Source organism: Aythya marila (assembly GCF_965140915.1).
Source record: "Aythya marila genome assembly, chromosome: 16".
Taxonomy (NCBI): Eukaryota; Metazoa; Chordata; class Aves; order Anseriformes; family Anatidae; genus Aythya; species Aythya marila.
Genome location: NC_139057.1, coordinates 15,894,874 through 15,917,701, shown reverse-complemented (window position 1 = coordinate 15,917,701; position 22,828 = coordinate 15,894,874). Strand labels below are relative to the sequence as shown.

General features: G+C 51.4%; 1 protein-coding gene across 1 annotated transcript in view; it reads left to right on the top strand.

The window, feature by feature from the left end:
* Positions 1–21,033: 21,033 nt before the first annotated feature.
* Positions 21,034–22,828, top strand: part of KCNB1 (potassium voltage-gated channel subfamily B member 1) — a gene marked incomplete at its 5' end in the record, with an annotated part of 127,263 nt that continues 125,468 nt past the window's right edge. The window contains one exon of the mRNA XM_082773522.1: positions 21,034–21,600. Coding sequence (XP_082629648.1) covers positions 21,034–21,600 — 567 coding nt within the window. The remainder of the gene's footprint in view (positions 21,601–22,828) is intronic.

Here is a 22,828-nt window from a genome sequence, read left to right as displayed (position 1 = left end):
CATATTATCTGGGTGAAGGAAAAGCAAACACCTCCCAGCCGTGGCAGGCTCGGGCCGTTCCTTTACCCTGCGGACACCGCGGTGCCACCGGTGTGGGGACAAGGGACAGCGTTGTGCTGGGTGAGGCAGGGGGGTTGTTTTGCAGGGTGGTGGCTGGGCCAAGCAGGCAGGACTGAACAGCCAGTGAGAGCTAAGGAGAGCCTTGAAGTATAGTGAGAAACCAGCTCCTAATGCACCGTCTCGAGCTGTGGGGACAGCAGGCAGTCTTGAGGAAGGCATTTCCCGGCAGCCACGAAGGCGGCGTCACACGCTCAGGAATCTCTTGCACAACCGCCCACGTCAGCCCGCCTGCGTTCTCGGCAGTGCGGCTGTTCCCAGGCAGGCAGGCAGGCGCGGAGCTGCTCTCCGTGGCCATAAAGCCGTGAGTCACTGTGCAAGAAGTGTCAAGTGTGGGGCCGCTTGCCAGCGAGGTGGGGCTGGTCCTGCCCCCGAGGTGTCAGGGACAGGCAATGCCTCCCCGGTGCACCCGAGCAAAAGCAACAGCTCAGCTGCAGCTTGCGTTCACCCGTGGGACAAAGGACAGCCTAGGGACCAGGGATGGTGGGGGATAATGGAACCCACCTCCTGCTGCCCAGGGTCACCCCCAGGCGCCGAGGCTCCTGCCTGCCCCATGTCTCATCTCCCCTTGATTGTATTATAGCAGCTAATCTCGTTAGTGGGGTGATGGCCTGGGATCTCTCATGGGCTTGTGTGTGCTGGGGTCTTTGTTATCAGTCACAGCATCTTCAGCCCATGGCTGAGACCTAATCCCTTCGCCTGAGCTGAGATCTTCATTTGACAAAGGAAATTCATTCATAATTTAGAGCTTCTTCTGTAGCTGGAAACTTTTAATGGGCGATTGAGCTGCCTGGAGGTGCCACAGCCCCCTACAGCTAACAGCAGGACTGAGGGGTGGCACAGGCTGGTTTACACAGGGCTTATTTCCATTGTGATTAGAGCTCATTTAGAGGAGGGTCAAATTAACCAGAGACAGGGCTCACAGCAGCTGAAGGGGTCAGTAACTGTGCCTTTCACCAGCCGGGGGGGACCCTGTAGCTCCCGGGGGGGCTGGTGGCTCCCTAAATGCAAACCAGCTTTTTTGCCTGAGTTCCTGCCAAGCTGCTCTCTCTGCTTTGCTTATTTCTTACAGAAACAATTGCTTTGCTCTGCAGCTGCAGCTGTTCCTGGGATGTCTATATCTGCCGCCCCGAGTTTTCTTCTTGGAGGGGCCCTGCTCACCCCAGGGTGGGCTCCTGCTTGTGCCCGGAGGCTGCAGCCCCTCTCCTGGTCCCCAGGGCCCGGGAACCCCGGGCATCTCCGGCGGAGAGCGGTGCGAAAGCCCCCCCTGGTGGCAGGCAACGGCTGTCCCAGGCTGGAAGCTGTGATGTGGAGAACATAAAAATAAAAATAGAAATAAAAATAGAAATAAAAATAAAAATAAAAATAAAAATGCCAAATTGCTCAGGGGACACTGGTCTGGGAAAAGCTATATCCAGTTCCAGAAAAGGGAGGGAGAAATTCGCAATTTTTCGGAGATGTTAAAAAATGCCAGTGAAAGCTACTTGTGTCTCAAGGTGCCAAGGGATGCTGAGCGCCTGGTGGGCAAATAGCTGTTGGGTTTTCTTCCTTAGCATGAGAGCCTGGCCTTGCAGGTGCTTGAAGATGCTCCCAGGCATCCCCTTGGTGTTCCCCTGAGACCTCTGGGGAGTTATTCCCAGGCTTGCAGCTGCCGCCTGCTACTGAGAAGAAATCGTAGTAACTGCTTCTCGGCTGCTTAATTGCTTTCACATGCAGGGTGCCTGTGATGGAAATGCCCGGTAGGGATCTCCCTCTTGCTGTCCCTCCACTGAGCAAAACTGAGCCTGTTGTGGATTTCCTTGTCCCATGACTTAAACCAGGGAAAGTTCTGAGTTGAAGAGAAACATGTGTTCACGGACTCTGATGTGATGTTTCGTGTTCATGCTATTTTACCCTTCTGTTTAATCCTTTTCTCTATTAATATTTATCAACATAACATTTTTCTTCTTTTAAACAAAGTCGAAGTTTTGCTTTTAAGGAAAAAAAACATTTTTCAAAGCTTGGAAACCTTTCAGGTCCCCCTTTCCTCCTCCTCCCCTGCTTGTTTTGGCCCTAGCTGCAGTCTATTTTTCATGAAAAATATTGCTCTATAGAAACACCAGATAAACTTGCCTAGCTCTGATGCTGTCAGCTTAGGGGAAGGCTGGTGTCACTGTGTTTCTCTGTAGCCTGTAACCACTGGAGAGGTAGTTGTTTTTGCATGTTTGGTTTCTTTTGACAAGACCTGAAGTTTTTATGGCAGGTCTTTTGAGACCACAGGACCCCACTGTGTTTCTCTAGTACCACTGTGCCATAGATGTGCTGGGAACAGGCAAGCAGGCAAGAAATACCCCTTGCTGCTTCAGGGTCTGCTATCGGAAGACAAGGAAGAACTGCAAAGCCTCTGAGATCTGAGCTGGGAGTGCTAGTGAGAGCATAAAAACATACACCTGTGTTTAAAAACCTAATAAAATTGGCTGATGGTCAGGCTCAGAGGGTTGTGGTAAACGGGGCTGCATCAGGCTGGCAGCCAATCACTAGTGGGGCTCCCCAGGCTGTCAGCCTGGTGCAGCCTCACCTCAAGCATGGTGTGCAGTGTTGGGTGCCATGGTGTAAAAAGGACATAAAGCTAGTGGGGGGTGCCCCAAGGAGGGTTATGAAGATGGGGAAGGGTCTGGAGGGGAAGATGCATGAGGAGCGACTGAGGGCCCTGGGTTTGTTCAGCCCCAAGCAGAGCAGGCCAAGGGGAGGTCTCATGGTGGCCTGCAGCTCCCTCACAAGGGGAGCGGAGGGGCAGGCACTGAGCTCTGCTCTCTGGGGACAGCAACAGGACCCGAGGGGACGGCATGGAGATGGGACAGGGGAGGGTCAGGCTTGTGGTTAGGGACAGGTTCTCTAGCTGGAGGCTTGGGGTGCTCTGACACTGTTTGGACAAACTGGGGAAGGGAGGGAGGAAGCGGGGAGCTGTGTCTCGGCAGCTGTGTGGGCTCTGTGCGACAGCCCGGCTGTGCAGGAAGAGGTTGGCGGCCAGCTTGGGACAACCTGGGGGCAGCTGGGTGTTTAGAAAAAGAAGTGAGTGTTTCTGCAAGTCCCTTGAGTGTATCTGAAGAGCCTCTTCCCTTGGGGGAAGTTCACAAGGAAGAAAGTGTCCCTTGGAAAACCCAGGTATCACAAAGACCTAATTTACATGTCCCTGCGGTGTTCCTGGACCCCATAAGAGCTGGTGGCCAGGGCTCCTGCCCGCCTCCTGGGAGCACTTTGTCAGACCAGGTACAGATTAGGATGCTGTGAATTTTTAACTTGATGCTGGAAGCCTTTCAAGTACTGTCTTCTCCTGAGACATTGCAGTTCATGTTTTTTGCAAGCCTACAGCAGCATTGCAAAGCCTGACGGTGGTTTATGTTGGCAGATTCCTGCTGCCTTCACGTATCCATCTTATGCAAGTTAGATGTGCATCAGTTCTTTGGGTTTTTCATGTTCTTATTTGTTAAACTTAGGTTAATGTTTGCAGAAACTCACACTAGAGCAGTCTGTGGGTATAAATCTCCTTTGAATGAATCCTCAGTGCCAATTTTTTTCAAACTAGATATTGTCTGAGAGAAGTTTTTAGTTAATATAAACCAGAGAAAATTTATGATGACAAAAGATTGTTTTTTCCCCAACACTTCAAGCAATCTGTTGAAATGTTTGTTTCCCATGGCTAAAGTCAGGTCAAAAACTGGGATTTTGTTCTTTGCTCAGTGGATTCCAACAGTCCTGCTCTGGCAGGCTGGGAAGGTCCCTCGGCAGCTGTCTGTGCCAGCTTCAAATTGTTTGGGGAGAAGCATAAAGGCAGACTTCAAACAACATGCAGCACTGAGTGGTGGTAGAGCCCTTCTGACACTCAGTCTGGTTTGTCATTTGTTTGGCTTTGTTTCTTTGTTTGATTGATTGACTTTTCCTTCTTCTTTAGGAAATATTTGTTGCAAAGTGAGGTTCTGGATACTTCACTTCAGATGAATCTAAAACTGCAGAGCTCTCAGGGCAGTGCTCTACTTAAGATCAACAACTTCCCACAGCTTACTGATATGCTTGCTGATATGTGCATCTTAGGCTGGCTGTGAAAACTGCAAAGCCCAGGCAAGAACACCTTCATGGTCCACAGCACCCGTCAGCAAATGGCGTGACCTTGTGAGCTGAAGGCTGCTTAACCTTTTTTCTCCCCTGACATACAGTGCTTAAATGTACCAATGTTTTCTGGTTTTGTGGTAACAGAGAAGGATTGCTCAGTGGTGTGGCAGGAGGGACCCCCGCTGGCTTCCAAAGCAGAGGCCTCCACCTCAGAGCAGCCATCTCCTTGCAGTCTGGCATCCTGGCAGAGTTTGCTCACCAACCTGTGAGAGGCTGCTGAGGCATCTGCACAGGCAGTGCTTCTGCCTCTCGCTCATGACCAGTGCAGCCCCATCATGCGGGATGCCGGGGTTCCCCACTCATGGCCAGGGCCTGGCCCCGTGCTGGCAGCAGCTGCCAGGGAGGAGATGTCCAAGCCCTGCCCGGAGTCTTCCCAGGGCCAGCTCCTGGCTGGGTGCAGCAGGCATCAGGGAGAGGAGAGCACCCAGCGCCCCCAGACCTGTACACGCTGCAGCCTGGGTGTTGCTCTTGCTCTTTCTGCTTTGATTTCTTCAGCTGCAAAGCTGAAGTTTTTTACTTCTTCATGGAGTATATACAAGCCTGGTGATAACCTTATGTTATGCATGAAGGGCCTACCAAAAATCCACCGTGATGTGATGAAGGCTTCTCCCACTGATTTGGAGATCAGGGGAGGAGGGAGAGGGCTGTAGCCTGTAGGGTCAGGAGGAAGAGAGCATGTAACTCTTCTGAATTGTCTGCATTTGTTATCCACCTTTGTAATAACCCTGTAGTAACCTCCCTGCTGGGGAGAATCTGCTTCAGCACAGTCACTGGAGGAGATTGATTCGGGATCGAGTTGACTCTCTATCACTTTGTTCTTTTCTTGGGCTGACCTCAGCAAATGTTTCTTCCCAGGTGACATTGTGCTGTGTGGGGACTGACTCTCATCCCAGGACAAACTTGCTCAGTTCTTTCACATCTCCAGTGGTTTGAGTGTAATCTACAGAAAGAAGAGATACCTTTTCTTTCTAATGCATGACCAAGAATGTTTGCTTGAAGCATGAATAATTAAAGGCCCACATACATCTATATATGCCTATATTTTAACTAAAAAAGCATCCCCCTCCTTGAAAATTTAGGCAGCTAAGGTGGCATTGTGCTTACCAAAAGAGGATGAATTATTTATATGATATGCTCTGCTATTTAAATTACTTGGGTTTAATGTGCTGCACAAGCACACTGTATTGATAACAATGCTATTCTGCTTCCACTTAATCATCGCAATTTCATTTCTTTATTAACAAGAACAGAAATACCCAGAGCTGGCTGATCAGATGCTGCTGCTGCTGTTGGATTTCATGCCACAACCCATGTTCATGCTTTTACACTGCAATAATTGTTTTTTTTGCTCTGAAGAGGCTGATCTGTGGACTGCAGCAGTGCTTGGCACTGCAACCACAATCAGCAGTTCCTAAAGGTCACAGGGCACGGTGTTACTGATCCAAGCTCCTAAAAATCAAGTACTGCTTGTGCTCAGGGATCTTAGTATAGATGGTCCCAAATATCCAAACAGCCTGCCTCAAAATTGCAATTAATGAACTCCACAGCCACCCTGCTGCTTGTGCACCAGACCGGTGGCATTTGTCATGCCAGCAGTGTTGATGCTGATTTGTGTTTTGGCATTTGCACTGTGTGGGGGTTCTGCTGGTTCCAACTTGTCTTATTAGCTCTGATTCCTTTTGGGTGTTTATTTTTAGGGTAATCCCTGCAGGTTTTTGGCTTCTCCTCTTTCTCCAAAAGTGTCCTGCAGCTGTGGCAGCAGCTCAAGGTGAGTCAGGAAGAGCAGCTCGAAATAGGCAGGAGAAGCTGCAAGGCAGAGACAGGGATGTAGCCAGGAGAAGCCAGGTGGTTTGGCTGTTCTGGGCTGGGGCAGCTCTTAGTGCCCTTCAGTTCCTGGTAACAGTCCTCTGAGCCTTTATTTACTATAATCGGAATTACCAGAAATGAAACCTTTTGGACAGTGTAGGAGACTGTTCAAGTTTGTAGTTGTGCTATGGCAGGGTCAAGGGTTACTCTGTGCTGAGCCACCTCCTGGAAGAAATCACAGCCCCCAAGATAGGGCACAGTCAGGAGTAAGGTTTTGGATAGAGTTGGGTAGATGCAGACTTTGGGGCTTTGACTTGTTTCTTTTCCTTCTCATTTGGAATTGGAATAGGAAGTTACCCAAACCAGTAAAGGTTGTGAGCCAATAACATAAAAAGGCTATTTCAGACAAAGTCACTGTGTTTTTTTTTTTTTTTTAATTTTATTTTTTATTTATTTAATTCCCCCCCCCGTGATAATTTTAATTATTATTATTTTTTTTTAATCTATTTAATTTTCTGTTTTAGCTAACAATTTTTTTTTTTTTTTGGTATATTTGCAATTCAAATCACTTTCTGAACTACAAAGTCAGGCTTTTTCCTAACCTGCTTGCAGCAATGTGGGGACCCTTGTCAATGTTTCTTCACAACAAAAAGCACCCAGCTAATGCTGGGAGTCATTTGGAATCTGCAGTTTTCACCTGAAGTCCTTAGGATTAAAAATAGCAGCTCTGTTTTCCTTGACACACATCACAGGACACAGCTCTCTAGCGGTCACCCTTAGAATAGCCACCAGTACAAAAGGGGAGGAGATGGTTCCTAGATGATCGGGCAGCACTGGGCTCACCATGGGGTGGTTTGGACCTTTGCTCTCACCCGTGCTGTCCCGGGCTGAGCACTGTGGCTGAGCAAGGGCTATGAATGGGACTGCTCGGACTGCAGCGTGCACTGCACCATTGGGGCGTGAAGCAGCAGCCCCAGAGGGCAGCAGAGGCTCCCTGAAGAGGAATATCTCCTAACAGCCATCCTAATTCTCCTGTCCTGCTATTTTTGTCTGATTCCCAGCAGATAAGGAAAGCAAGCCCTTAGTCCTCTACAGGAGCCTTTTTGGAACTGAAAACTGTCATCCTCATTCCTACTCTTTTCCATTTCCTTGAGTGAAAGGAACCCCTTCTCTCCATCTCTCCTTAGAGGCTGTCTCTACATCTCTGGTCACTCCTGTTGCTGCCCTCTGGGCTCTTGCCAGCTGAGCCCCATCTTTCTTGATGACCAGTGCCCAAAATTGGATGCAGGATAACAGCTGAGCCTTTAGCAACAGGAGAAGGAAGGTTTACTTCATGTGTCTTACATACAACTCTGCTGTTTATAAATTCCAGCAAGATAGCTGCAAAATAAATAAATAAATAAATAAAGGCAAATACAATGTCCTGGCAACCCTTGAGATTTGGGCACCATGGAGATGAGGACCTTGTAAGTACACAGACAGAGGCATGGATGAAATGCAGGCTTTGACCAGTCAGACAAAGGAAAGTGAGCCTGGGTGAGCAGCACAAGGAGCACACTGCTGCTGGTCTGCATGCAAGCTAGTGAACACATTGGGAGCTACATGGTCATCTTCTCTGGGGACATGCCAGGTGTGGTTGGTGTTGCTGGTGACTCCCAGCCCATGGGGGCTCCAAGCAGCCCACAAACTGAGGGGGTCTGAGCCTTCCTGCTGCTCGGCTTGGCTTTCAGTGCCTGCAGCTGTAGGCATGCCTACTCAGGCTGTTCTTCTCCATTGCTTTCCACCTCTGGAGGAAAAAGCTTTCTGTGAAAGGATGAGTTGTGTTTTTTGTCTCCCCTTCAGCCCAAGTGCCAGGCAAGAGGCCAGTGATTTCTGGAGAGTTGGGCTCTGCCGAGGAGACGGCAGGAGGCGAGCGGAGCATCCTGGTGGTGGCTGGAATCCCTGTCACCATAGCAACTGGAGGAATCCTTAAATATAGATGTGGTTCTTCCCCATACCCTTGCTGTCCTTTCATCTGTAACACAGCAACAAATGGGCTTGGCTTCCTTCTGCATGCAACCTGATGGAGCCCCGAAGGTCAGAAATGTGCTGGCTTTATGGTTTTATAAGCCCTGCTATGTGCAGCGTTTGAGGCAAAGACCCACTGATAGTGGGTTGGGTCCTGCACCATTCACAGTTCTGTGTGTGGGCTCCAAGTACTGGTTGAGCTCGGTGAAAATCCTCAGATGGGTTGGACTGGAATAAAGAATCCACTAGCAAGGCTGGAAATCACTTAATTCCTGCAGCTCCTGGAGGAGATGCCCCATTTTTGCAGCAAAGGCTAGGGATGAAGCGAGCATCCTGGTTGTTGTGTGGCCCCAACCAGGCTCCCCATGCCGGCACGGGTGGCACAGCCGTGCAGGAAGGTCGTGCTCATGCTTTCCAGGCTGTTCCTGCAGGGCAGAGATGTCTCTTACCAGGGCTGCCAGCTGCTGCTGCCCCTGGTGTTGAGGTCTGTGACTTCCTTCTGTGGCTGTGAACCAGATCTCCTGACTCTCCCAGCATGAAATGGGTTCTCTCCTGACAATGCTGTGCTGATGGGAAATGTTTTAGGGGCTTTGTGGTCTTTCACAGGCTGTAAGTACACACCCAAAGAGGTTTCTGGGAGGAGACGGCACTGTATTGAGCAGTAAGGAGGGGCTGAGATCTAGCTCTTGGAAGCTGAAGCTAGTCCAAATAAGACCAGCACTAAATGTCCATGTTAACAGCCTCGTTAACCACTTGATTGGTGAACTGAGAACACTCATGTTATCATGAAGTCCAAGTTATTACAGGGGATAGAAAGGACATCAGCTGCTCCCTGCTGCCAGCCTGGGAGCTGCAGCAACTCTGCATGTGCCCTGGGTCGCACTCTGCTGCTGGGAGAGCTCTGCCTGCTCTGTGCTGGGGCACATCCCCATTGTTTTTACTGGTTTCCATTTTTTTTTTTTCCTTTGTAAATGCTGTGTAGAGGACTGTTACCTCTGGGGTCTTTCTCCCTGTGACACCCTGCTGCTGTCCCATCTCCCTGAGCACCAGCAGAGTGCAAAGGGTCAGAGAATGTGTGCTGTGTGCCACGCAGGAGCTGCTTTCACCAGCACCAGACCAAAGGGCTGGGCCAGGATATTGCTGTTGTCAGGAATTTAAACCCAATAGATTCCTCAGTGTGAATGGTGCAGGGAAAGCAGATCTCTAGGCGAGAGGAGCGGCTCAGTACCGCAGCATGCCGTGGAAAGCAGGAGCGAGCGTGCGTGCTGCAGAGGCACAGGCAGGCAGGAGCACCCCGCAGTGTGCAGTGAGCCTGCGGAGTGATGCCCTCATCCTGCTGCAATTTGTGTGCACCCAGCCCAGGGGCAACTCCTGTGCACCCACCCGAAGCTCCTTAGCCCTCCTCCACAGTGCTGAACCCCCTTAGGCTGGGCAAAATCACTGTTGTGTATAAAACTCACTGAGTGCCTTTGGTGTCTCCAGTGTGTGATTACACACCAAACCTACCTGTTAAGGTTGTTCATTCCTCGGCGTTCTGCACAGGTTCGTTTAGAAATTCACACTTCTTAATTAAATATGGGGTTTTACGCCATAGATTAGGAACTAGAGTCCCCAGACTACAGGAATTATTTACTGGTGCAATATAGTGGGAAAGCTCCCAGGTTCCTGACTTTGCTGTAGCATCGTTTCATTCTGTTAGCTAAATTGTTGTCTGGTGCATCAGGCATCAGATGCACCTGTTAAATGCAGCCGTAGGAGGCTGCTCTTGTAAACCAGCTGTTTTCTGTTCTCAGATTTATTTTCCTCCTTTTGACCTCTTCTGATTTGGAGCTGGAAGACCTGAGGTTACAAATCCTAGGTTTTAACAAAGGAAGATTTGTCTTTGGGACGTTACAGCCAGAAAAGGATATCATGGCTAAACATGAATTGAAAACTCAGTAAAACATCAAGGACTTGTCTTCCATTAGCTGGTCATCTTCTGCTTCTCTGTAAGGTTGTTCACAATTGCTACAGGGCTGGCTTCAAACCCAACAAGTGCACTGATCAGTCCGTTGGGGTGGAGAACTGGCAGCAGAAAATGGCACTCAGAATGCCAGTGCTGTACACCTGCTGTGAAGCTGTGAGCCTGCAGCTTCAGTGCTGCATGGCACTGGGTGCCTGGGGGCCCCAGGATCCTTTCTAGTAACTGAACATCGGGTGTGCCAAAGTGAGCTGCATCATGGAGGCACATTTCAGAGGAAAAAGTAGCTGTCAGGTAGGTTTGCACACTCACCCAGGCAGAGTGATGGCAATGTCACAAGGGGGGGACTGAGGACAAGATGCTCTGGGGTGACTCAGCGTCACCACTATGTGTGCGAATATTGCTGCAATATTTACTTGCTGGAAAAAATATCCTGTTAGACTTAGAGCTCCCAGCCCATGCAGTGCTGGCCCAGGGGACCTGCACATCTCTGGGCTGCAGAGCTCCTGCTGGCACGTTGCTCTTTTGGGGAGCTCCTTCAGGGTCTGGAAGGGCTGCATTTAAACATGGAAACTGTGAGCACCATGGCACAAAGCAGGCCAACAGATTCGCTTGTATCTACAAAGTCAGTTCCTGTTGGCTGGATGAAAAATGTGCTTTTGTCCATTATTAATGCTGGAGCACCACATTTCCCAGATCAAGGAAATGTCTGGGAGACTCCACCTCAGACCACACTGCACAGACTTGTAAAACTCTGTATTGAAGTTCCTGGGATGGTTCCCTAGATGTTGCTGCTTGTTTGTGCTTGTTCCTACCCTAATTATTTTTTTTCCCATAAGGAACAGTGGTTTTAGCTGTTTTCTTACAAAATTTAACTGATCTGTCTTGGTTTACTAAATTAAAATCCAGGAAGATTGATGCTTTAAGAACAGACAGCAAGGGCTGCTATTCACAGTGCTGATTCTGACTGCAGCAAGAACTCTGGAGCACACCAAAAAATGCAGCACTCCCTCTGGGCACGCACAGATGCAAGTGGCAGGCTTGGTAAGTGACCCCAGGAGCAGCGTCCCCAGTGTTACCTGCTCAGTGTCTGGAACTGTCAGGACATATTGTCTCTGTGCAACCTTACTTGGGCTCTCAGCACGGCTGCAGTGGGACACAAGTCCCAGGGGTACCTTCACATGGCTTTTTAGGGGAATTTTGGTGGCCGTAGGGAACCAGAGGCAGGAGGGAGCTGCCAGCAGCCAGCGCTGGGGCAGCAGGAGAGCCAAGCTATCTGCAAGCCATTGTTACGCAAGTTTTAAGCTAATTTAGTTTTTATTACTGAGTACAGTACTTGAAAACCGTGCTTTTTATGAGGCATCTTTATTTGAATCCCTTGTCTGCAGCATTCCTGGGGGCTATTAGCTTCTCTAAGTGGGACAGCAGCTGCTGGCAGCCTGGGCATTTCCTCTTGGAGGCAGCACGAACCCTGGGGACTTGCTCAGCTCCTTGAGCTGCTGCTATCCATGGCTGTTGGTACACAGCAACAAAGCACAGGGCAGGGAAGGACTATGCAGCCACACGTGGCACCCCAAAAACCAGTGCGCTTTTAACCAGAGACAGGTCTGGGCAACGTGAGCAAAGATTGCACACACACACAGTGACTGGGGAGGAGGTTGTGGTGTGCTGCTGTACAGAGGAATTTAATTAACCTCTTCTATTGATTTGGACAGAGAACCACCTTCTCATTTCAGGGCAAAGGAGCCCAAGGAAACTGGTGAGAGCATCTCCACCTTCCTGGCATCCCCCATCACACAGGGTGATACAGAAGGTGAGTGAGGGCTGGAGAAATGTCCAGCAAGCGCCCATGGGCAATGGCTGCTCATTCTTCAAACCTGACAGTGGGTGAGAAGCTTGGGAGTTTGCTGGGAATTTCTGATTTACTGGGGCATAATGGCTTGAACTCAAGGTCTTTTAAGTTTTGCATTATACTGGCTGGATATTCAATATTTAATGTACAGAAAAAGACAAAGGCGGGTAGCTGACACCTCTTTTGAAATAGAAATCTCCATTATGATAATCTTGAGGCAGGTCTGTTATTGTTAACACTTTAATTGCTGCAGTGGCCTGATGTAATTGCAAGGGGCAGGGAGGGCAGCCTTGTTTGCCAGGTGTCATAGGAAGGGGAGTGCCAGAAGCTTGCAGTCTGACAGAAGAAGGAGGAGCAGGAGGATGAAGGACATGGGGGCAGGAGTGGCCCTGGTGCAGAAATGCTCCCAAGCATGGTGACTGTCCCCAGCTGGTGACGGCTATGACCTAGGTCAAACAGGACATCTCCTTACAAACAGGTGATGTTAATTTGTCCTCCACAGGTGCAGATGAGTCCTGCTGAACATCCCTCCAGGCCTGGTGAGAATACAAGTGGTGACTTCCAGCCAGATCCTCTGCCCTCCTCGCAGAAGGAAGCTACTGGGTTCTGTAGGAAAGCTGCACTGCGATTTCTTTTTGCAAAAACAAAAACAAAAAACAAAAACAAAGCATTCACCAAAACTCTTAATTCTGTGTTATCATGAGGAGATTGGACAGCAAAATGTTTTTCACAGCACTCCATTGCTAGGAGATCAGAGATGACAGTAAATCTCCATTTCTAAACCACTCTACTTTTTAGATATTTAATCACCCTGAAAAATGACTTTCTCAACAGAGCAGGGATGTTTTATTAAAGGTTTTGCTGCAAGGCTCTGGGGAGTGCTGGTACCTAAATTTGAAGCCAATGAATCAGATTCTCCTTATGCTGAAGGTGTTGAGCAGGGGTCTCTGCTCTCTGGACAAATTCTCATTGTTGGGGTATTTAAAATAAAATCAATAAGAATCTGCTTTACTCTCTCTTTATTTCCAGCTGAAAAACAACTTGAACAGTGAACAAAGCATCAAAAGAAGAAGCACAAGAAATTGCCTTTAAGAAAGGGCCTGCGGCTGCAAACCCCAAGGGAGAGGAGAAACTTCCCTGCATCCTCAGTGAGGGGCCATACAAGCATCAGGAAAGGTGATCCTAAGAGCTCCATCCTCAGCATTTTCTCCCCATCAACTCCAGATAATGCCTTGTTCTACTGCTGGCACTTCCCTGTCCTGTGACCAGTCCCAAAACGTGGACCTGCAGTACCCTCCATTGAGCACTGTGGCTCTGCTCAGCACCCTCCTCTCCCCCTGGGTCCCAGGGAACAGAGCTGCACTTTCAGTGTGATATCACAGTGTTTTCATGTTGTAAGCTTACCTCCTGTTTGTTCTGTCTGGTTGGGAGCTTTGGGTGTTATTCCCCTGCAGCACTCGTGCCTACAACAGAAGGGAAGGTTTAGAAGAGCTCATTGCAATTCATGGGGAGTGGTGCAGTCCCATGTGAAGAAGTTTAATCCGAGCCAGCCTTCGAGAATGGTTTATTGCAGCCTTCTGTATCACCCACAAACACTGTAGGGAAAAACAAGGAAGGAGAACAGTGTTAGATAAGCTGCTTTAAAACGATCTTCGTAATCCTGAGAATTAAAACGTATTTTATTAAATATGCATTACAGATGCAAAATAACCCAAGAAAGGCTGGAAGTGACCCTCCCCACAGGCAATTAATTCATGGTACTCCTGCAGCTGCAACTGACTGTCACCAAAATGGCAGCTCTCTGGAGCCCCCCCCCATCAGCTGCACGTGGCAGCGAGGAGGCAAAGCATCTTGGCCACGATCACCGAAGGATCTCTCCTAGGATTTAGAGTACATTTGACTGCTCATTCATCCCCCACCCCACACAGCTTTTGTCAGGTTGCTTTAATCCTCCTCCGTCTCAATTTCCCTCGGTATAAAAGGGGATATCGTGGTATCTGCCTCCCAGGAACCATCTGAAACTGCTGGCTGGCTGCAGAGTCCTTTCAGGCTCACTGATTGAAGAGCAGAGCTGTTCTTACTCTCATTATCCTGGGAAAACCAGCCATGCTTTGGGATGGCATCACTCCAGCACTAGACCCCAAAGGAGATTGTAGCTGGGGGCTGAGCTGCGTGTCTGGATGGAAACTGGGCAGTGCAAGAGCTGTGGATGTTTTTCCCACCCTGAGCTGCTGCCACTAGGGGGGGGTGACGGCTGGAAAGCACAGACCCAGAGGCCCCCCTGCTGCCCCACAGAGCCCCTCCAGCATGCAGGGAGCCACCCAGGGACCTGGCTGGATCTCCCTTGCAGCGCTGGCTGTGTTTGCTTTGACCACACAGGGAAGGTGCTGCCAGGGACTGGAACAGGGAGCTCGTGAGCAGCCCCAGATGCTAGCTGTGCTGCCGAGCGTCCTGTTGCCAAAAGCCTTTCCTGAAGCAGCCGTGCCAGCACAGTCTCTTGCAGCAGGAGCCGAGCTCCCTGTTCCCCCTACTGCTCTTTCCCAGCACTGCTGCCCCTGGAGCAGGCAAGGGCTCCCTGCTGCCTGCTGGCAGGCTGCTTCTCCAACTGCTTAGAGCACCCAGGCTGCCTCCAAGCTGGAGCGAGGAGCATTACCTGTGACCTCTGTTGGCAAACACTACTGGGTTTGCAATGTTTATCTAGTCCCAGTCCTCGCCAGCTGTGTCTTCTGCTCAGCACTGGAGTTCCACAGAGCTGCCTGGACTCAGCAGCAGCCTTGCTGCCTTGGAGCCCTGGCTCTGCCTGCAGAAAGCGTGGGGCTGGCATGGCACAGTCCCCAGGGCTGTAAATGTGCTCTGCTCAGGGGTGTAAACAGCCACAGGGCCACGTGCAACCCCCAGCAGCTGGGTGCTGAGTGCCTAGTACTTTGTCACCCCTCCAAGTGGTCACTGCACCACCATGGCAAGAACCAGCCAAAGGCCCTGGCTCCGCTGCCCTCTCTCTTGACAGGTGCTGGGATGACAAATAGGAACCTCCAGGCCCCCGGGGCCTAATAAATCCCCAGCTGCTGAATAATACAGCAGGTCAAATTGCCTTACCGAATTCCCTGCTTAAAGCTGAGTGTTAGGTAACTTGTTACAGGTGGCTGCCAGGACTGTGCAAGCTCTGCCTGCACAGCACAAGCAGGGAGGATAAAGGGTCCGCCCCCGGCCCCAGCATAGGGTGCAGGGGACAGCAGCACCCCTGTGCCACCTGTCCCAGGACCGAGCACTGCTGCAGGGCCCCAGGATTCAGTCCGTGGTGCTGACAGCTAGGAGAAAATTACTTTCTCAGATCATTTTGCAAATTCCTTAGCAGAGAGGTGACAGGGACAAATTGCCCAGCTGTGGGCATTTATTCCTCAACCAGCAGAAAAGTCTGGGCATTTTTTCTCCCTGAAATAATTGTCTTTGGCATGGGGGGGGGGGGGGGGGGGTCTGCTGGAGCCATCCTTGGGGAGAGGAGCAGCACCGTGTGCTCGTGATCAGAGAGCACAGAGGCTGCTTAAGAGCTACAAGGGAGGAAATGCACATCCTGGGAGGGACAGGAAGCTGAAGCCAATGGGGATAGCTCTGAATGTGCTTTGGGAACCTCAATCAGAAAGTTCTCTGCCCCCTGTTTGTACAGGTGTATTTCCTGCCCTGTTCCCAGAGCCACCAGAGCCCAGCTGGCCCCAGGAAGGCAAGAGCACGGCTCTGCCTGAGCCCTGCTCACAGCGGGGTGAGGGGAAGCCTGCCTGGCACCTGGGGTCCATGCGGTGTCTTTGGGCACCCCTGAGACTTCACAAATGTGTCTGAGAAGTCTGGACAAGCTGAAAACATCACATCTTTGCAGGACAGGGTCCCCATGTGGCTACTGCTTTCCCAGATATGAGAGGTCTGCTCTCACCTCTCCTTTCTCTTCTACATCTGAGTCTACAGAGACTTTGCCCTCTGCCAAGGAGTGTTTGCCGTCTGTTCCTGGTCTCTGCTGAGACCTCTCTCCACCTCCAGTTTTACAGACTCCCAGTCCCACAGCTCAGCCCTCCCAGACCCTTCAGTGCTTCTCTGAGGACCCCAGGGAGCTGTCAGAGCTGAGACTCTGCTTTTTGGACCTACTGCTGTGGACTTACAAATGTAAATGAAAAACTCAGGAAAGGCTTCCTTGTGCCATGGTGTGAGCTGGGGTGGTAGAGGGCAAGGTGAACCATGGAGCATGGGGACAGGCTGAGGGACAGAACCACTGCTACCAAACCTTCTCAGGGCGGGCAGAGCCTGCTGCCCCCAAAGCACTGTGGGCTTGCAGCTACGGCCAAAACCCTCCTAAAAGGGCTTTCAGCAGCAGAGAATGTAATGGTGATGGAGCCCAGCTGTTCCTGACACGGCCTTCCAAGCTCTGCTTGGGTGTTCCAGGGAGGGCATGGCTCTTTAAAGTTCATTTTTGGACTGTGTCTTGCTATCTGCTTCCAGCATTTTTCCCTGGTACTCCAATATTTTCATGCTCCTGGGCTCTCGGTAGTACAAGCGCTCTGCACCATGCATCCCAGTTCTTTCTGCGCTTTTCAGCACTTGTTACAGACCTCTGCCAAGAAACCTGATAATTCTTTTTCCACTTTTAAGGGAAAGGATCTGAGACTATAAAAGAAAATGTCCATTATATCCAACGTGGCTGGAAAGAAAATCCCTGAAAACTCAGGGAATCCTTAAAGAGACGTAATGGGAAACACACTGTAACTGAGACAGCTCATTGTGTGCGGCTGTCTTTACGCTCACAAGTACAAGTACAGGGCCCCAGGGCTGCGAGAACAATATGGGTTATTGTGACATCTTCTAGCTCCTTTTAGAACATGAAAACCAGCATCCCCTCAGCACTGGGAACCAGCCAAAACTCGTGGGCCACCAGAGCTGCCGTGCTGCTCTCTGCTGGAAACCCATTGTTCTGAATGCCATTGCTGTGATGGTCACGGGCTTGTTTGTGCGCGAGGATCCTCTCTTCCTCCCAGCCATTTGTTTGCTGTGACCAGGAAAACAATGTAAATCAGCCTCCCCTCTTGCTTCGCAGGATGGACGGAAGATGCCAGACTGTTGTACGGGCGTGGGTGTTTGTGAAGCTGTGATACTTTTCCTTATGCAGGCAGAGGAGTCACTGCGGATCAGCAGAGGGATAGCTCCACATCCAGGCTCAGCCTGCTACGCTATCACGCTGCAGACCAACAAATCCTGCCTTCCACACATTTTCTGGCTGGCAGGTGAAATCCATATCGGTGTACACCCCTGACTGTGGGCCCAGGAGAACACACTTAAGCCATACTCTGTGCATTTCCTCTTAAGTACTTGAGATTGAAGGTATTCCCTTGTCAATAAGTGCTGTAATAGCTGGGAAGGAAGTGGGTTTGCAACAGACTGCATTCGGGCATTTGGCTGGCTCCATAGGCTGTGGTAATAACAAACCACAAATTAAGTATGCAGAAGCTCAGGGTACAAAAAATATCAATCAAAAGGAATATCCAAAGCAAGAGCGGGTTAGATAACCTTGGGGAAGAGAGGGCAAGCTGCACATTCCTGCATCCTCAGGCCTGCACTGCCCCTTGCTGACAAACTCGCCAGCCGTGGAACAAGAAGTGCTGCACAGAACGGACATCCCCGGGGGAACATCCTCTCCTCCCACCCAGGCTGCTTGATCACTCCAGGCACAGCCAGCTGGAGGGGCTGCTGGGCTCCTTCCTGCTGCTTCCACCTGAGGCTTGAGTATGATTTTTTATCCCCAGCTTTTGTGGAAGGGCAAACACACAGCAGCGCAGGAGCCTGCGCCTCCATGCTGCTCCTTCATGTCCCCCCACCCATAGCTGGTTCTCTGGTCTCTTGCCAGAGCATGTGCATGACATGGGCAGTGTATCAAGAACAATGTAGAAAGATACAAACACCCTGCTAATAAAACTGATTTGCTTCTTTTCCAGTGATTTAACTGTACTGAATCTGATGCATGTCCCTGTATTACGCTACTTGTCATTTTCCCTCCCACCATTCTCTTTCCACAGGAGAGCATCCTGCATTTGTCACAACAGGAGATAATGCACCCTGGATGCCAGTGCTAACAAACAACCTGCTCTCATGCAGCGCCTGCCAGCTGGACGTTTCAAGGCTCTTTGTAATCATTAACAGATGATTACAGCCCTGGTCAGGAATTTTCATCTCTATTGTGAGAAGGGTAAAGTAGGGTCTGGAGGTGAAATTGTAGGAAAGCGAGAGGAGAAATGAAGTGCTCTGAGTACTGGTTGTAGGCTTGCATGATGTGGGGGAGCTACATCAGTGGAAGGGCACTGGGCTGGGATTAAGCTGGTCAACAATCTTTGCTCCCAACTCTTCCTCCCGCCTCCCCACTGAGTGCTTCTCTATGCCTTTACTTCCCCATCTGCAGAAGGAAAGCAGGGGCCCTCTTCTCCTTGTAAAAACTTCTGAGATATACAGATGATATGTGCTGTTGTGGGAGGTATGGAGAATAGGATCGAGCCAGAAAAATACTGTTTGGGATTTCAGAAGGTCATCTCTTAAGAAGACATGAACATTCAAATGCCAAAAATAGCAGCATAACATCGATACTGTGTACACTAGGAAAGGGGAGCTGGGTAAAGGGAGAAGCATGGAAAGCAAGGAGAAGCCTTTCCCAAGTTAATCACACAAAGCCAGACATCAGGCTCCTGTTTTAGAAACCCTGAAGTGGGAATTGTCACTAAGGATTCCAGGAGCCACAGTCAATCAATGTAAAGAGGAGAAAAGGCTAAAGAGCACAGCTGTGCACCTCTGCTACCCCGGCCTAAGCAGGTGAGCTGCGTTAAGTGGTGCTAATGTACCCATTAAACAGCGTTAATGGAGCTACAGGCTCCAGGTGAGGTCTGTTTTCTCCTGTCAGGAGGGAAGGAGGAAAGTGGTAGAGAGAGACTTTGAATGTTGCAGTGTTGCCTTTTCTGTGTTTTCCGGTTAGAAGATGCTCTTTTATTATTATTATTATTTTTTATTATTATTATTACATGTAGATCCCTAATCAACAACAGAGATCCATTTATATTCCTCCCGTCTCTATCTGCAAATGCATGCAACAATCCTGAGAACAGGCTCTTGCCTTTGATGAGAGACTGCTGGGGTGAGGATGAGGACCCAGCTCACCCCCAGCACACGGATTGATGTGTGGCCTCGTTGAGCTCAGCTGCTCCTAGCTCAGCAAGCAGGGCCTAGAAAGCACTGAGGGCCCTGCTGGGCTCATCAGCACTCTGCTCATCCTTCTTCTCCTGGCTCCCATCCCTGTTTCTGCTTTCACGGCTGGTACTACCGGGAGCCGGAGCACGGTGGGGATAACCCTGTCCCGCTCCGGAGGGATGCTGCGGCTCTCCCCTCGGTGCTAGGGCTGTTTCGGGCGCCTTCCCCCGCTGCAAATCGGCCTGGGGCAGAGGGGCGAGGCCAGGAAAGCGTTAACCTTCCCTGCAATGCTGCATCCCAGCTCACGGTGGAGCTGCCTTCCTCTCTTCCACCCCCAACTTCCAATTCACTCCAAACAACTCCGGGACAGAATTACAGGGAAAAGCTGGAGGTTCAGCCTCGACTTGTTGATCTCCGTTTACGAGGCAGCAGAAGGAAGCACCGGAGCTTTCCTTTGTGTCCTCGCCGGGAGAAGGGCGGGGGAAGGGGGGCAGATGCGGCTTCGGCGTTGACGGCGGGCAGGAGCGAGGAGCCGCAGCCGAGGGAAGGCCTCGGAAAAGCTTCCTGCCGAGGGATCCGATTTACCTCCTTTCGCTTCCCCTCCCCCTGGGCTTCGCGGACAGACGGGAGCGCGGCCGCCATCCCTGCGCCTCGAGGCTGTCCGCGGGGGGATGCGAGCGGGGCCGCCCCGGCTGCCCGCCCCGCTGCACCATGTAGCCGCCCTCGGCCCCGCACAGCCCCGCACCGCCTCGCTGGGAGCCCGCAGGAGGAGGTAGGTGCGGGCCGGGCTCGGCCCGGAGGAGGGGAGCCTTCCCCCGGCCGAGGAGCAGCGGCCGCGGTTCGGTGCCAGGGTGGGGGGCACCTAGATCGGCGGGGAGAGGGGCAGAGCCCCCCCGGAGCTGCGCGGCTGGGCAGGGAGAAGCCGTTCCTTGCTGCGCCGGGGTTTCTCTTCGTGCCATCTTGTGTAAGCAACAGTGCTCGGGGCTGTTCTAAGCCGCTGGCTTTGCGAGGAAGGCTCGGGGGTGGTTCTTATTCCCGTTTTCGTTGGTTTCCCTCTTATGCAGAGGGCTGCGTGGAGTGGGGGGGTGGGTGTCCCTGGGTAGCCCGGAGAGGTAGAGTGGCTGGAAATACTCCCCCGTTCCCTTCCCCGGCGCTTTCCTCGGGAAAATTTGCGAGGCTGGAGTTATAAAAAGCTTCAGCTTCTCCCTGGCTCCTACGCGGAGGGGAGTTGCCCCGGGAGGGTCGCAAGGGGCGGCCGGGGGCCGGCGGTGGCAGGGCCGCTTCTCTGCGGGATGGGGGGCCAAGGCGGCAGTACCCCTGGTGGCTGTCGGTCCGGCTCCTTTCGGGGAGCTTCCCCTCGCAGTACCGTGCAGAGCCCTTTAATCCACCAATTCCCAGCCTTTCTTCCAGAAGCAAAACCCACAAAAACCCGCACCACTGCCGTGCCCTACCTCCTCTCCCCCAGCACCGCGCGTGCAGTCGACCCTCCCGCAGAGCTCGTGGGTCCCAAGGTGGTGGGTGGCGTGTGGGGGGAGTCAGATCCACGGATTTAGGGGTGGGGGGGCATCACCCATCCGCCACCCGGGGGAGCTCAGCGGCGGCTCCTCCGGCGGCCACGTGGGCGCGGGCGCCGCGTTCAGCACCACGGGCGCGGACAGCGCTTGCCCGCGGCCGCCCGCCGGGGCGCGGAGCGTGGTTCAGCACCACGGGGGCGGACAGCGCCCGCCGCGCCCCCTGAGCTGATTAACGGGGCCGGGCGCTGCCCCGCGGGGATAAGGCCGGCCTCGGGCCCCATGGTTGGCTTCTCTTACAGCTCCGGGGCATGGAGGGGAAGGAGAGGTGAGGAGAAGCCGGCCCCCCCCTCCCCTTCCCTCCCCCGCCAGCCCTCGCTCCGCACCGCGCCTTGGAGCAGCCAGCCTGAGGGGGACCAGAGATGCCTCTGGGGATGAATAAGCATGGATCTCGCTCTACTACCTCTTTGCCTCCGGACCCCACAGAGATCGTCAGGAGCAAGGCCTGCTCCCGCCGGGTCAAGCTCAACGTGGGGGGGTTGGCCCACGAGGTTCTCTGGCGGACCTTGGACAGGTTGCCACGGACCAGGCTGGGTAAGCTCAGAGACTGCAACACGCATGACTCCCTCATGGAGATCTGCGATGACTACAACCTGGAGGAGAACGAGTACTTCTTCGACAGGCATCCCGGGGCATTCACCTCAATCTTGAACTTCTACCGTACTGGCAAGCTGCACATGATGGAGGAGATGTGCGCCTTGTCCTTCAGCCAAGAGCTGGACTACTGGGGGGTGGATGAGATCTACCTGGAGTCCTGCTGCCAGGCCCGCTACCACCAGAAGAAGGAACAGATGAATGAGGAGCTGAAGAGAGAAGCTGAGACACTGAGGGAAAGGGAAGGGGAGGAATTTGATAACACTTGCTGTGCTGACAAAAGGAAAAAGCTCTGGGACCTCCTGGAGAAGCCCAACTCCTCCGTAGCGGCCAAGGTAAGATCTCCACCTCTTCTCAAGTCTTGTGTATATTGGCTCATGACTGCAGTGATGGTTACATGAGGTGTTGCCCTCCTGCCCTTGCTTTAGTGTCTGGGCAATTGTGGCTCAATAGACGCTGTGATCGAAGGGGAGAAAGACCTCCCAGATGTGAATGAGGCTTAACATATGCTTTTTGGGTAGTTTGGAAGGTATCTGGTTTGTGCTTCTCTGAGGGCCACGTAGGCTGGTCAGTGTGGGAGCAGCTCCACCGAGTCCTGGGTCAGCATATGCTGATTGCTGGGACTGGAGGTTGGTAGGTTTGTTATTTAGTGGTCTGTCCTGATGCATTGTGTAACAGAGATTGCTTTGGGCCCAAAACATGTGTGTATCCTACTGCTTAACCAAACTGGTTTTTAAATGAGGAAATCTACTTAAACTCCTAGACCCAGGTCCAGTTCAGAAATAATGCATTCCTTTTTAGGATGACTTCAAAATTTTGTGAAGTGCATCTCCTAGATATGTGTATCACATAGTCTTAGGCTGCAGGTCTGCTAAAGCTAGCATCTGAATTTCTTCCTTTACCTGATTCCAGCCTATTTTAAGTCTCCCTGTACAAAGCTGCTGCAGCTCTGTCTCTCAATAGTTGAAGTGCTGCAACTCTGAAGTTGGTGCCAGTGCAACAGATCTATTTGAAAGCATTTGGAAGATAAGATCCTCGTTAGGAGAAACCAATGTCAGAGTTGGCTCTGATAATTTAGCTGTCTCATGTTAGTCACATATTCTTCACTGAGGAAAATCTCTGTGAACACAGTGATTCAGTAACCATGGGGACAAAAGTAAAGGGGGAGAGGTTGAAAACTGTAGGATGGATAACTGGAAAGCACGAGAGACTGAGCAGCAGGGACCAAAACTTGCATTTTCTATGTACCAGCATCCTCACAGTTTGGCAAAGAAGTAGAAAGTGACATTATAGAGGTGGCTGAGGCCTATCTCTTTTGTACATGCATTTGCAACTGCAAACCCTGGCTCCATCCCTCAGGAAGCTTGGGTTTGGAGGGCTACTTATGAAAACAGGCTTTTCCTTTCCCTGTCTTCTCTCCCGGAAATTTTGCACACCATGAATGGAGAGCATGTATGAAGTTTTGGGAAGGTATTTTATTAAGTGTGGAGCTAAATGGCTCATTCTCGCAGGGGAAGGAAGAGGCATGGTCTGCTACTGAACCGATTATCACTTTTTTTAATG